Below are 16,422 nucleotides of genomic sequence, written 5' to 3'. Positions count from 1 at the left end.
GGGACAAACTTATGATTCAAAGGAGGAAATGAAAGCTGCAATTTACAAGTTTCACATTCTTTGTAATAAAGAGATTAAGAATACGCACAGTGACAAACAACAGATTAGGTTCAAGTGCAAGGACCCCAGATGTGGTTGGTACATTAATGCAAGGATCACTGGTTTTGGTACACAATGGAAAGTATCCAAGCTGAGCTTCAAAGCGGCCCAGAAATGTGCCCGCTTCCCTCCGAAGCGGCCCAGCTCCAGGTGCCCGCTTTCGAGGGAAGAGGCCATGCGAAATATGCTAAATCCAGGCGCAAATGGTGTTTTGGTTTAATAATTATTGAAAAATGGTAATTTTAAAAATTTCGGGATGAAATTGGTGTAGTTCTTATGCAGAAAGGAAGACCAATTACTTTCATTAGCAAAAATTTAGAAATTAAAACTCAAATCTTATCCACTTATAAGATAGAGTTGTTAGTTTTACTCACTGGTGTAAGCAAGTAAAGAGCACTTAAATGAAAATTCCTTTATAATGCAAAATGATAAAAATTAGTTTAAGAGAGATGGGCCGGTAGCACAGTTCGCTAAGAAAAAAAAATATTAAGACTGTAGTTACTCAAAGGTCGAGAAATCGAGTCCCGCTTACGACTTCACAGCCTCTGTGAAGATTTAATAAAAAGAAAAGATAAAATTAGTTTAAAAACTCTATTAACAAAATATTAACACAGTAATGTAACAAATTATTAGATCTTAATTATACAATAAAATATGAAAGCAGCCTAAAAAATAAAGTGATTGATGTCATCTTTAGAAGATATCTAGAAGACGGTCAAAATGGGCAATTAGCTATAGAAATTGAATATTGAACAGATTATTTTCAGAATTGGTGCCTAATGGGTTTTAGAAAGGAAATTTCTAATGGGTTAAACAATGTTCTTTTTCGCCTGGCAAAATTGTTTTCCTTTGTACTATTATATATTTCCCTGAAATGATTCGATTTAGGAAGAGATGTCAAGAAAAAAAAAATGTTTTTCTTCATTGCCTAACAGGAAAAAGTTAACCTGGGTTTCCCTGAAATTATTCGATTTTGGACATGATGTTAGTGCAAAAGCCTTCGGACAGGTTCCGGATCTGTAAACCAATAAAATTTATGTAATAGAAATGTAGAGTTGAATGAGAAAAAACAAAAACAAAAAAAGAAGTAAAAAACACAATAACCATGCTGTGATCATATAAAACCAAACAATATCTCGGAATGATTTATATTTAGACCTAGATGACATTCATTAGTATTGAGTTAGGTGATGTCAATGCATTTTGTAGAGATAATACAAAATCGAAATAAAATGCAATTTCTTCATCGGAAATGAAAGATCAAGAGAAAGAGGAAGGATATAATGGAAAAAAATAAAATTTAATAATATCTAATTGTGCTTAATTAATTCTATAGGGTAAATAGAAAAGGTTAAACAAAATTTAAGGAGTATATTAAATATAATAAAAAATACAAAGGTAAATAGAAAACTGAACAAGTCTTAAAAAAAACCAACTACTGTGCTCTCTCTCTATCTTTGGAACAAATTGTAATTATTTCTTCCTTTTATTCAAACAGGTGAAGTAAGCATACCAAGAATTATCATATTTTGTTCACCTACATTGTGACAATCCATGACACCTACAAATTCGAAATTGTGCCGTTATTTAGACAACATTCTGAATTTTGTAATAACTATTAAGGACCTGTTCATTTATCACAGGATTACACGGAATATGATTTAACGTAGATGAGAACCTACTATTAAATTTACGGAAACACGTGTATGAGTACGTATGAGACTAATTATGAGAATTGTTCAAATGAATGTTCGGTTGTATCGTGAAATTAGTTGTAAAAAATCTTGATTTATTTTAAAATATTTATATCTATTTAAATTTTCTCATCGATATAAAATAAGAAAAAATTGTAAAGAAAATAATTAGACCAATAATGTGCAGATACACCAGTATAATAATAATAATAATAATAATAATAATAATAATAATAATAATAATAATAATAATAATAAAATATAAAAATTTACATTGAAGCGGCTGAATGGAGAGGCGGTGGACCGACTTAGATGCACTGTATTTAGTTCTACTATGGGGTTTGACCAGGCGCTGGGAAAGTCTAATCTGGTGTGCAACAATAAGATCCTGATTTGGGTAAGTTGTGGGCGCATCAAGTTTTTATGGTATCTCCGTTTCTAATTAGCCATTAAGAGAAGATCCAAACTCTACCTCACAAGTGGCCGGTATGCTATCTTCGTTCCAAGTTCACCTCTCATCTTTGGTCCAGCTTATAAGGCCTATTCCACCCTCTCAAAATATAATCAAAACTGAGGGGGAAAAAAGATCATATAGCCATGAAAAAAATAGAGATCATAATCTCAGTTATAGTACTTATCTCACTCACAGTTGTTTTTATCATAGACTCTACAAAAATAATCTCAATCTGTCTAGAAACTAGTATATCAAATACCTTGATCTACTTTGTTGTTTGTTATCTTCAAACTATCCAAATATCTACCAAGAAATGGAGGATTTTTATGGTAGCTTTATCCCTGAGTTTAATCATAGTGATATTTGCTAATCATTTCTATATCGATCCATGGCGATGGAAATTCGTATCCTCTCTAATCTTTGGTATCGACTCGGTGGCCATGCTGAATTTTTTGATGATGAAATTTTCACATGATCTGAGGAGCACAATTCTATTCACAGCATTCACTACGGATGTGGTTCTGATATTCATAAATCGCACAAATTTGGAAGAATTTAATAAAATTTTCACGGTGATTGGATCGATTATAGTTTATGTAATCCTCACTGCTTTTCATGTTAAGCATTTGTGGGACAGAAGGTGGAAGGTAGCGATTAGTGCATCAATTTTTGCTGCGGCCTTGGTGTTAGGTATTCTCCTCCGCTTTTACTGGTACAACAAGGAAATTTTAATTATAGTAATTTCAAGCATTAATGCTTGTTTATCCCTTGTTCCGTGGCTTTGGCTAATGTTTGCCCCAAAAATAAAGGCATGGTGGCAAGCTTACATTGAGAAAGAAACAATCCAAGACGAGCAATACGATTTCCTCGAGATGGCCGGTTTACCCACAAGATTCACAATCAAAAATCTTGAAGCAGCAACAGGAAAGTTTCAAGCACCAATAGGTGAAGGTGCTTCTGGTGCAGTGTTCAAGGGAACACTAGCAGATGGTTCTACCATTGCGGTAAAGAGGATTAAATGGAAGCCGAGTGGTGAAACAGAGTTTCGAACAGAGATGACAATTATTGCAAGTCGGCAACATGTCAATTTAGTGCACCTTCTCGGGTTTTGTCTCTCTCCGAGAGGGGATCACTACCTGATCTATCCATTCCTCGAAAACGGGTCTCTTGATGCATGGCTTTTCACGGATAACGGAAAGAGAAGCCATTTAACATGGGCATTAAGGTATCGCATTGCAATTGATGTAGCTAAGGCACTTGCATATCTCCACCATGAATGTCATGAGCGGATCTTGCATCTCGACGTAAAACCCGCAAATATTCTCCTTGATGGAGACTTCAGAGCCCAGCTATCAGATTTTGGTATCTCAAAATTAATTGGGAAGGATGAGAGTAGTGTCATGACCCGAGCAAGGGGAACGGTAATTATTATTGATAATTACTCCATTGTTCAATTTTGATGTTTGAAAATGTATTCTTCAATTATTATTTATATATATATCTCTTTGATGACATACCAACAGGTTGGTTACCTACCTCCTGAGATGCTGATGCCAAATGCTATCTCGACCAAGTCTGACGTATATAGCTACGGAATGGTGGTTTTGGAGCTGGTTGGTGGGCGAAGGAACCTGATGATAGTGGTGGATCGAGAGACTCAACAAAGACGGGGTACATATTTCCCTAAGATCGTCCGAGAGAAAATGACGCAAGGTGAGCTGATGGAGGTAGTTGACGAGACCTTGATCAAGAATGAAGAGATAAGAGAAGAAGAAGTTACCGTCTTAACTCGACTGGCTCTTTGGTGCATTCAAGAGAACCCGATTCTAAGACCTGACATGACAGAGGTGGTTGGGATCCTGGAAGGTCGCAAGCCGGTGCATATGCCTCCCGAAAGCTCGATGTTTGTAGTGAATTTTATGGATTTGGAATCGCAGTCTGGTAGCTTTGCCCGAGCTCAGGTGGATGAGGCCGCTCTAATGTCGGCCAATGGTTTGTCCATTTCCATTCAATCTGGCAGATAGAAAAGAATTTATACGCTAATTAGCCAAATGGTTCTTTTGAAGATCAGTTTTCTGAACCAGATCTAGTATTTCTTGTGATATTAATGGATTCTACTGATTCAATTAACTGACTAATTAGGAAAATGTATAATATAATTACAGATTCACCGGCTGGGTAGAACACAAGTCAGTGCTATAGGGGATATCTCATTTTTCTTTATCTAAGCAAGTCAGTGCTATAGGAGCATATGGTTGCTTGTAAGTAAATAGAGTATTTATATGTATAATTGTGTTTTGGTTTAGTTTCATCTTGATTGAGTGTAAAATTTCACCAAAAACATTCCAACAGATTCATTCAACAGTAACTAAACGCGGATAATACTTACATTTGATTTGTATGAACTGGTAAGGGGTAATATAGTTCTTGCCAGTACGAAAACAGACCAAAACTGTTACAGGGTTGAATGGAGAGAGGAGAGAGCAGTTTGCGGTGAACAATCCAGCTCGACCCCACTCCGCTATGTGCTGCGCTGGGGTCCAGAGGGGATGACAACCAAGGGAGTGAAGACACGTGGGACCTACTGCAGGCGTACGTTGAACGTTAACGGGTTTGGGTTTCAATAATTTCACTATGCTACAGATTTTTATAAAGGGGTAAGGTAACACAACATATTACTATTTTGCAGGTAGAAAATTATACGTATTACTTACTATCTCTAGAAGATCTCTAGGAAGACAGGAGCCAAACTAGGCAATCTGTTGTAGAAATTGCAAATTTAGCATATTTTTCAGAATTGGTGCCCTTACGGGCAATCTCTAGGAAATCACCGTTATAAAACCCCAAAAAATATTATACGAAGAATAAAATTATCAAATTTGTATTCCAATCCTAGCATAAAAGGCGAATGAAAGGTCTACTAGAATATATATATATATATATTTTTTTTTTTTATTTTGGTGTGTTGTAAGGATATAATCTTAAAAAAACAAATACTGCTTTCTCTCTCTCTCTCTCTCTCTCTCTCTCTCTTGGTGAACAGATTACATATACAAATATGACAACAAAGTTATCTATTCCAAAATTAATTTGTGCTTGAAATTTAATTATATAAGCGATAATAAGATTTTGATTTTGATTTAGTGACTGAGGCAATGGCCTTTGAGTAAGAAATTGCGTGCTGGATACTCAGATCTTTTGTGGATGTTTAAAAGTGAAAGGCTGAATCATCTCAAAAAATAAAAGTTGGGCATTCATTTTTACCTAAAAAAGAATTGCATAGGGAGCCTTGATAACCACCTGTTATGCTAGATTGCACTGTTTATTTAAAATGTGCGAATATAAAGAAGTTTCTCGGTTGTTCACTATGACTTGTTGAGTTGTTGGTACTTTTTGTACAGTAGTTATACTATATTATCTGGCTTTTTCCTATTGGTGCAGTCATATCTTGATGTTCAAACCCAAATTTGCCTCACCTAAACCATGAACAAAAGATCAAATGAATAAATTATGACCTTAAAAATAGAATATATTAATTTTACCAAATCTATTACTTTCTGACATATCTAAAATAACATAGAAAACACTTACCCTTCGAGGCATAGCTATTCTGTATTCTGTCATCTGCCGAACAAACCCGTGCTGCAAGAACGCGAGTCAAATTTAACTACCTCAGCATCTCAACCTAGCATCCCAACCCACGAAACACAAAAGGGAACAGTATGAAACCAGGTGCAATCTGGTTCCCTATGATCGAAGAAAGGCACAAAAGCCTTTGTCAAGAGATGACCAAATTCTCTTGCACTTTCTAATCTGTGTACCAGGTTTTAAATAGATTGCAGAGACGATTATGACCTGATACAGTACCAGTATGATGATGATGATGATAGACCTCTTCAAACTACATACATGCAATAAAACAATACAAAAAGAAGACGGAAATAGCATCAAAGAATAGAACACAAACACAAACATAAACCATGAAATGACAATTTTTTTCATTCATTCGTTTCAGAAAAGGCCTAAGCTGCACCCATGCAAATTAAAAATACTAAGCATGAATTAAAAAAAAAAGGTTCACCTGATGAAAACTAAAAAATTATCAAGTGTCCAGTAACATTTCAGATTATGTCACAAGTTCCATTTAAACAGAACCAAAACTTAGCCAAAAACACAGCTTCCTCACACTTCCAGAGTACACTATACAAATTAAGCACACGGGATAAACAACCATGTTTAAAAGGCCTGGTCATTCTTTCTTCTCTAACTAATAACTAACACTAACACCACCTAGTATTAAATACACTTTCTTCTCTATACCCCTTTGGATAGATAAAAGCAGAGTCAACACAGAGACCACCTTTGGTATGGGTACAGTCAATCTGGGCCACAGAGAACTTGACCTTGATTGGCTGATTAGATTTTCGTACCACAAAATCACCGACATGATGCATGACCCACGTACCAGGCTGGTCTAAGTAGCACTGGTTAACAGCTTGCTGTCCATCTGAAGTGCTAAGTTGGAATCGAGCCGGTTTAACGTCCCAACCATGCACGTGATCAGAGGTGCAAATTCTACGGCCAAATCGCTTCGATGGACGGCCCAGATGGAGTCTAAAGTAGAGGCTGTATGTGCCAGCCGGGAAGCAGAATTCAACCTCTCCTACCACCTCAAACCACCATATCTGTTGAAGGTACGCAACATACTGGAATCTGAAAAGGTAGTTCATAATATTAATATTTAGTAAAAGAAAGAGGCGTGTTCTATTTGCAATTAGATGACTTGTGAATAATATGTATATTCCAGAACTTCGTGCAACTAAAACCTAAGAACACGATCCAAACATATTCTAAAGTAACAAGCTAAAGAATCAATACAGTTAACTAGGTAATGAACTACTGACAACATTCAATTATGAGAAATTATTACTGAGAAAAGATCTTTTCATTGCCTTTTTGTTTGGAGTTTCTTTGAATTAGGATTATAGACTCTGAACTAAATTTGCAAACTTGTACAATACACAATAACTAGACCGAAGAAAGATAACAACATGACAAACCATACAAATTTACAGCCATAATAGCATTGCCAAACAAATGAGCATATCTATTAAGAAAATCAATGGAATGAAGATGCATAATAAGGCTCATGCCTACAAATACGTTTAGAATCATCATCAATGGTCATATTTTTTTACAGTAACGCTTCAATTTAGAGGATCACCTTTTATAATTAAAAAGAGAAATGAATAAGAGAAAAGTCCTGACCTTGATTCACCAGTAGGAACATAGCTCCAGTATCTCCGATCGTCAATTCCGGTAATCACAAGGGCTTTCGATGCAATAGCCATACATACCCCTCCTCTTCTCTTCTCCAACCAAAACTCCTACAAATCATTTAAAAATCTAATAATTAGAACAAGGCACAACCCCAAAAAGCATAAAAATATGCAATAAAAGAGGGCAAAAAGAAAGAACCTTGTTGCCATCATCCAAGTTTATTGGCTGACAAAGCCGAGCATAGATATCTTTCTTCCTAAACCGCATCTCTTTCCTTCCCTTCTCATCCAATACAAACCCCATCAAATAGCTATAATTATCTGGCAATTTAGCCTGCCATACAAAATCGGCCGAAGCAGCACCTCGAAATACTCTGTTCAGCTTTGCAAGCTGACATATCTCAGTCGGATCTAGATTTAACAGAACGGCGGCGGCGCACAATTCCGGCAAGTCCCCCAGCCCCGTCTCCGGCGAACCACCCTCCTCTCCCCTCACCGCCGACCAGAACGCCCCCATGGATCCAGCTTATACCTTAATTGGAGATTAATCAAGGTTTTAGGCGGAGATTTTAGTGCAGAACGAGCGAAAGAGAAAGCTTAAAGGGAAAGCGAATTTTGGGATAAATGAAAGAAGAGCGAGGGAGGGAGGGGAGAAGATGCAAATATATTATTCAGGAAGGAGGGGTGGGGACCATTGGTCATTGGGGTTTAAGACTTGGACTGAGTATATGAAATGACGGAAACCACCTTGGCGCCTCGGGGTAGAAAAAAACAGAGGCGTGGCGACACCAGGGGCAAAGTGGGTTGGAAGCTTGTTGGACAGTTGCGACCTGGAGGGCACGGTTTAGGAACAAAGGCCCCCACCTTCTCTCTCCTTGACAGCCTGTTCCGCACTACGCTCGTACGGACACAATTTCTGTTTCTCCAAGGGTTCGGACAAATTTTATCTAATCCCAGACAAAAACCGTCCGATTTGCATTAGGATTCGTGTCAACGGATTTACAATGCGGATTTAACGATTTCGATCTGACTTTGAATGGGCTTTGTCCAAAGTTGTTTGGACAAAAAAATAGCACCCCGTACGGATATGCCCTTTCGGTAGTAACAGAAAAAGAAAAGAGGCACCAAAGAGAAAATAGATAATTAAATAATTAACTGAATCTTTATCTGATACTTTGTTAAGAATTAGCCGATATTAATCCGTCCAGTTACGTCGTTAACGGACTCTGCGGCATCGAACGCGGAACGAAAAACTTGACCGTTGACTAGGAATGGATGTCTCCATTTCAATTAGCTGGAGATAATTCGCAAATTATATACAGTGTTTCGTCAAAAGATTGACTGTAAAATCAGGCAAAAAGCAGAATCTAACCTAAATTTAAACCGCCTCTGTGAAATAGTGAATAGTGATGTTGATTTGGAATTAAACTGCAAACAAAAAAAAATGTTGATTTGGAATTTTGTTAGGAAAAAAAACAGTTCACCTCTCTGTGATTAGTAGTGGTTTAAAAAGCCCGAGTCGGGTACACCCGACCCTGCCCGCCCGTACTCGATACCCGGGGTATCCGATATCCGAGCCCGGGTATCCGATACTCTACAAAGGACGGACCGAACCACTATTTTTGGACAAATACCCGACCATACCCTACCCGACCATACCCGTACCCGACCGTACCCATACCCGACTACCCTTACCCATGTACCCGATAACTTTAATTCAAAATTCAAAACCCACAATTCCCTCCCAAGTCCCACCCGGTTCCATCCCATCCGGACCCACCCGGACCGGACCGGACCGACCGGATGGGATGTAAAGTAATTTTTTTTTTCTGTTATTATTTAAAAAATTTTAATTTAAATTTTATCTCTCCAATCAAAATTTATTTAAATACCCCTCTTCCTCCCTTCATTTTCACATCTCCATCTCAATTCTCATTCTCTCAATCTAAATTTCTATTTTTCTCAAATTTTAAATTTATTGTTCAAAAATAATATATAGTTGTAAATTTAATTCCTTCTACAAATAAGCAAACGGAATTACGAAGGTATCGAAATTACGAAGTTCGGCACCTCCCGCAAGATTTTTCCGCGAGATTTAAAGGTTACATTTATTTCATGTTAGATTAATTTATTTTTGTAGAGTAAATTTAGTTTATGTAGATTTATTGGATGTTAAGTAATTAGATATTTAGATTTGTTAGATTTATTTTATATTTTTATGTTAGATTTGTTAAATTTGTTAAGTAATTAGATTTGTTAGATTTATTGAATATGTTAGATTTATTTAGTTTATGTTAGATTTGTTAGATGTAAAGTAATTAGATTTGTTTTGATGTTAGATTTTATTTTTGAAATCGGATTTATTTTTCATAGGTTTAAAAAATATGTTAGATTTATTTTTGTGAATATGTGAAGTAATTATATTTGTTTTGAATAGGTTAGATTTTATTTTTCAAATTTGGATTTATTTTTAATAGGTTAAAAAAAGATGTTAGATTTATTTTTGTGAATATGTGAAGTAATTAGATTTGTTTTGAATAGGTTAGATTTTATTTTTTTTCAAATTCGGATTTATTTTTCAGAGGTTTTAAAAATATGTTAGATTTATTTTTGTGAATATGTGAAGTAATTAGATTTGTTTTGAATAGGTTAGATTTTATTTTTCAAATTCGGATTTATTTTTAATATGTTAAATAAAGATGTTAGATTTTTTTTTTTGAATATGTGAAGTAATTATATTTGTTTTGAATAGGTTAGATTTATTCTATTAAGAATGAGTGCCAACACAGCGGAATCTCATACTCGAGCTCTCAGCCCGATTGCAGAGCCCTCAGCGGAATCTCGTACACGAGCCCTCCCCTACTTCCGCTCAAGAGATCTCGAGGAACTTATGAAAGAAGAAAACCCCGAGAACCTTCATGAAAAGTCCCAACAACGTACAAACAAAGAACCGGTGGATTTTTGCAATCCCTGTCACCAATATGGGAAGAGGAGCGAGATGTTCTGTTGCGCGGAATGTTTGCAAGTTTTCCACCCTTCCTGCATTAGCACCTACCCGACACGCACAAGGGAGGATATAAGGTTCAAGCATTTTATATGCCCACCCTGCGCCTTAGACAAGTCTAAAAGAAGCAGGCAAAAGAGAAAACAAAAGAAGCAGTGGAACTCTGATTCGGATTAGGATTATCTCAACGTTGTATTATTTTTACTTTCAAACGTGAGCTATCAGTTGCTAGTTGTAATTTCCTTTACTTCAATGTTATTTTTCCTTCATTTATCTCAATTAGTTTTTTACTTTCAAAATTGAGTATTTATGACTTTAATTCACAACAAATGAAATTTTTATCTTTTGATTTTCTTATTTTGTTTTGTATATATGTATTATTTATTTTTATAGGAAAGATATAATTACATAAGCAATTAAAATGTGTTAATTATAACAAAAATTATTGAGTTAAAAAATAAATATAATTACTTATATTTCAAATGGAGAGTGAACAAATAAATCAGAATTTTTATAGGTTATAAAAATAGGTTATAACCTATTTTTAACAAATATAATTACTATGTCAAATGAATTTTAATAGGCATGAATTTGGATTTATAATTTATTAGTTTTCAAATATAATTACTAACCTCTTTTAATCTTTATGGTTATTTCTTAAATTATAAATTTCTAAACATTTTGAAAAAAAAAAACCGGACTTTACACTATTTGATATTGAACTATTATGTCTATTCAGATTTTAAAAGTCGAATTATAAACACGTATTAATATTTGTATGACACCGAAAAAAAAAGAAAAAAAAAAGAAAAAAAAAAGAAAAAAAAAACAGGAAAAAAAAAACCGGACCGGACCGGCCCCTACCCAGACCGCCCTGTCCCATGCGGGTACGCAAGGGTATAGAACGGGCAGGGCACGGTTTTTGGAAAAAAAAACCCGAGGATGCCCGGTCCGTGATACCCGTCTACCCGAGATACCCGTGCCTGAGCCTTGGCCGTGCCCGTGCTCGAGTATGCCCGGTCCGTCCGGCCCGGCCCGATAATTAATACACTAGTGATTAGCCATTCTAAATTTTTAAATACTCACCCCAGACTTTTGACCATGTTTTGAAGAAAATAAAATAAAATAATGTTAATTTTAATTTAAGAAAAATGTGTATACTGTAGAATTTAATAATGAATTTGATAATTTATGAAAGCAATTGGTGGTAGTTAAAACATTGGCAGATATGGGCTGATTTTCATCAGTTATTTTGAATGAACATATTGTAAATTTTTATTTCAGTTTATAAAGATTAATACAAATATTAATAACAACAACAACAACAATAATAATAATAATAATAATAATAATAATAATAATAATGATAATAATAATAATAATAATAATAATAATAATAATAATAATAATAATAATAGTGAGGCTATGGTAGTACACATCGACCCATGTTATGAATTCATATCTCTAGCTATTTTTGAAGTTCAAACAATTGATCCATACCATTAAACATTATCCTAATAAAAAAATACATATTTTAGAATATTTTTTACTATTTTTCAGTTAGTAGAAAATCACATTAACTTGAAAAAAAAAACAGTGATTTTATATGTCCTTACAAATCGATCTGTTTCCTCATGAATAAAAAAGACAATCAATTTGTTTCGTCACAAATCAATTTTTTATTTTCTAAAATTTAAAAAGTTGGAGTGGTTCTCTGGATACGGGTCCGTGCATTGCTTCGCCAAACAGATATTGCGATTAATTTTAATTTAACAAATTAAAATACATTTTCTTCAATTTTAACACTTCTAGTTTATTCTACTAAAAGAGGAGGGATCCTAAATGAATACCTCATAAATAGCATAACTATTGTTAGATATTGGTAGTTAAGAATGCAACCAAACCAAAAGCATACATACATGTGGATATAATGATAGATTATCGTCCGTGCACAACTTTTCTCTTACTTTAGATTTTTAAAGGAGAGAAAAAAGATAAAATTAAAAAAACAACATAATTATTTTGTTGAAGATGCTCTCATCATGGGACAATAAAATATAGAGTGACACGTCTGCCAACTACATGTTACGATATTTTATCATAAGAGGGTCTACTTGCCGAATTTTCTATTAATAACATAACATATAAAATAATTAAAGTAAACAGAATGACATTAGCTTTTGAAAATTTTCAAAAATAACATTTTCACTTGATAATCGATCTAACCGAAATCCAGGCCAATTATGCTGGACTATCTAGCAGAATTGAATCGGTCCAATTTCGTTGGATAATCCAGCGGAATTGAATTCAACTTCTGCAATTTTATTCAATTTGTTTGTAACTTTGTAATTTCACTAGATTATTCAGTAGAATTACAATTCCGCTGGAGCGGAATTGATCTAGATTTTTGTTGGATATTTTAATTATCCAACGAAAATTTTGTTTTTGGAATTTTTTCAGAAACTAGTGTCATTGTGTTTAATTTAATTATTTCATATGTTATTAATAAAAATTCGTGTCTACTTGTTCGGTTAAGAGTTAAGACTCGGCAATGATTTGGAAAAAGAGATTAAAAACCTTTGGGGCTGTTCGGCTCAACAGGATTAAGCCTCCTTAAGGCTAAAGGAGCCTCCTTTAGCTTCCTTAGCCGCTTAATCCTACCGAACACCGGTTCCTTAGCATGGATCAAGCCTACCTCTTTTAGTCTCATTTTGCCCAGATATTAATCCGCTGCCCATTCCTTAAGGCACCTTCCCCCTTTCCTTTAGCTTCCTTAATCCGTTGCTCCTTCCTTTAGCTTACCGAACACCGGTTCCTTAAGCTTCCTTAGGACTTAATCCTAACTAGGATTAATGGGTGTTGCCGAACAGCCCCTTTATGAGTAAAGCTAGGGTGTGATGTGCTCACCAAGAGAGTTTGGTGAGCACAACTTTAAAAGTTCATCGGATTGATTTTAAACGCCGAATCCAAACTGTTGAAATTCATGTGCTTCATGAGTGATGCATGTGCATGCAAAATTTTGAAAGTTTCAAGTTTATTTGTTACACGGTCAAGCGGTCAAAGAAATGAACATTTTATTAAGTTAATTTATAAGTTGTTTTGTATATTCAATTTTTATTATTTCTTTGACCGCTTGACCTTGTAGCAAATAAGCTTGAAACTTTTAAAATTTTGTATGTATATGCATCACTCATGAAGTACATGGATTTCAACGGTTTGGATTGGACGTTTGACGTCGATTCGGTATACTTTTAGAGTTGTGCTCACCAAACTCTCTTGGTGAGCAGATCACCCCTAACTTTGCTCAACCTTTATATATTATATTATATGGTTCCTCTCCTTCATTTATATTTTCAGCCAATCGGCACAATATTAAGTCTGATATTTATATATGAGACTATTCTTTGTCCAACACACGCTGGATATTTGTATGACGTAGCACAGAAATTAAAAATCAGAATCATTGCTGGCAGGCTCCATTTGTCGTTACTTTTGTACTAAAGGTATTACGTTTGCTGTTTTTTGTTTTTTTTTTTTTTCTTCTGTCGGAGGCACATGATTTCCAACATCTGATTAATAACGAAAGTAAGACTATGGTGTTATGGGTTGTATAGAGGGTAGGGGTGCAAACGGGTCGGATATTACCCGTCCGAATCCGGATTCGTATCCGAATTTTTGCGGATTCGGATATTCGGATACGGATAGTTGCGGATTCGGATACGGATACGGATTTTTTTATGCGGATTCGGATACGGATACGGGTTGAGTTTCGGAATCGGATACGGATACGGATACGGATAATTATCCGGATCCGGATATTTTAATTTTTCGGATATCCGGATAGGAATAAGCTAGCATGATATGCATAGCATAGAACCCCTCCATGCAACGGCTTGGATTTCAAGTTTTCAAAATCCTAACGGTCGATCCGAACCGTTCATCTTGTTCTCCATATTAATATGTGTTTGGAGACCAAATTTTATATTTTTTGTAATTTTTTTACTATTTCTTTAGATTTATTGAAAACCGTTGTTTTCAGCAAATCTGGACCATAAAAAACAGCAATTTTCAATAAATCTAAAGAAATAGTAAAAAAATTCCAAAAAATGTAAAATTTGGTCTCCAAACACATATTAATATGGAGAACAAGATGAACGGTTCGGATCGACCATTAGGATTTTGAAAACTCAAAATCCGAGCCGTTGCATGGAGGGGTTCTATGCTATGCATAGCATGCTAGCATATTCCATCCGGATATGTTAAGATTTGAGAAAAAAATTTGTGTCTATTTATTTTTTGTATTAGAATATCTTTTGTGTTGGTATTTTTAATTAAAGTTATAGTTATGTTGGTGAATTTTAGTTAATCATATATATATTTTGTAATGGTGTAACAAGTTAATTAGATATATATTTTGAATTAGAAATCCGAATTATATCCGTATCTGTATTCGTATCCGAAAATATCCGATCCGTATCTGTATCCGTTTAATATCCGATCCGTATCCGTATCCGGTTACTATCCGATCCGTATCCGTATCCGGAAAAAAATACGGATACGGATATGGGTTGAGCACTATCCGATCCGTATCCGATCCGTTTGCACCCCTAATAGAGGGACTCTATGCAACGGCTTAATATTTGAGTTTTTAAAATTTTAACAGTCAATCCAAACCGTTCAATATAATTTTCATATGAATATTGTACTTGCAAATCAAATTTTATATTTTTTAGAATTTTTCTAGTATTTTTTTTAGATTTTTAGAAAATCAAATATCGAAATATTAAGCCGTTGCATAGAGACCTCTATAAACTTTTCAATCCGAGTTGCAAATTGCAATTTTAAACTTATGGTTAAAACATCTATTTTGTTGGGCATAGAGCCATCTCTGCTTTCATTTAAAGAACATGCTACCACAGTAATTCGGATAGAGTATAGATGCCATAATTTGAAAGTGAAATATTTTTGTTTAGTTGAAGAAGCCGTAACTTCTTTTATTTATATCTGGTGTTGGATTTACGAAACAACAGCTCTCTTTTTATTAGTATCCACAAAACAGATTGATATATAAATTAACAACCGTCAAATAATATGTTAGGCTTAGCACTGAACGTACAATCCCTCTTCTTTCTTTCTCTTGGTTTTGTGGAATATGCAAGTTCAGAATATTACTCCAAAATAATTTGACCGGTAGAACATTTCAATTAAAATTATCTAATTAATGATGGGTCGTGATTTCCGTTTGAAAAATTTCTGCTCGAGTTATATATTGTAGTCTAGTGACATGTTAGGAAGAGATCATGTATTGTATAAGATTCTTAAAGTATTTACAACTTATTGTTTTTCTACGTTTTCTTTCACTTTTTTAACTACAATATGGTCGATCGTTTTCGATCATTTTTCGCCTTACTGATGCCTTCGACTGATTCGCCTTCCTATCATGTATATTTCGAGATCCCTATTGTCCAATTTTGTGCCTAGAAGTTATATTTGATGTTAATTTTTTCCTGAATTATTTTCAAGTTATTTGATTCCAAACATAGTCTAAATTATTTAATGAGAGAATCTGTTGGCAATTAAATAACTTGACAGTTACAACCGTTGCTTAAAATAACTTTAATTTTATAATATGACATTCAGGCTTTAGTATATATTATTGTATATCATGTACATGAAAACAATAAATTTGATGCTTGCTTTAAATTCATAAATAACTCCAATTATAATGATCCATATTTAATGAAATACTAAACATTGTGTATCATGTCTATAAATCATTTAGTTTAAAAAAAAAAATGTTGAGTAGAGAGTAGAGACACTATTGAAACTAATTTTATTCTATAATCTAAACTATTCTCACAACTGCACTTCTACTAAATATTTTTTACACCT

General features: G+C 34.5%; 2 protein-coding genes across 3 annotated transcripts; one reads left to right on the top strand and one right to left on the bottom strand.

Moving 5' to 3' along the window:
- The first annotated feature begins 2,346 nt into the window (after positions 1-2,346).
- LOC144549605 (putative receptor-like protein kinase At5g20050) lies at positions 2,347-4,482 on the top strand. Of its 2 annotated transcripts, XM_078298385.1 has the most exons (3): positions 2,823-2,959; positions 3,057-3,668; positions 3,771-4,476. In XM_078298385.1, exons 2-3 carry the CDS (start codon positions 3,120-3,122, stop codon positions 4,269-4,271), a joined length of 1,050 nt encoding a protein of 349 aa, XP_078154511.1. In that variant the 5' UTR covers positions 2,823-2,959; positions 3,057-3,119; the 3' UTR covers positions 4,272-4,476. The 2 variants fall into 2 exon arrangements, with proteins under 2 accessions (XP_078154510.1, XP_078154511.1); XM_078298384.1 differs by having other exon boundaries at positions 2,347-3,668; positions 3,771-4,482.
- A 1,807-nt stretch (positions 4,483-6,289) lies between these two features.
- On the bottom strand, positions 6,290-8,162 carry LOC144549564 (F-box protein PP2-A13-like). The gene is made up of 3 exons (XM_078298338.1): positions 7,726-8,162; positions 7,516-7,634; positions 6,290-6,960 (listed from the first exon to the last, which is right to left on the bottom strand). The coding sequence occupies exons 1-3, from the start codon at positions 8,041-8,043 to the stop codon at positions 6,528-6,530; spliced, it is 870 nt and encodes a 289-aa protein (XP_078154464.1). The 5' UTR covers positions 8,044-8,162; the 3' UTR covers positions 6,290-6,527.
- Between the last annotated feature and the right edge of the window lie 8,260 nt (positions 8,163-16,422).

This window comes from Carex rostrata, chromosome 35, assembly GCF_964058835.1.
Source record: "Carex rostrata chromosome 35, lpCarRost1.2, whole genome shotgun sequence".
Classification (NCBI taxonomy): domain Eukaryota; kingdom Viridiplantae; phylum Streptophyta; class Magnoliopsida; order Poales; family Cyperaceae; genus Carex; species Carex rostrata.
This window is presented reverse-complemented; position numbering and strand designations above follow the sequence as displayed.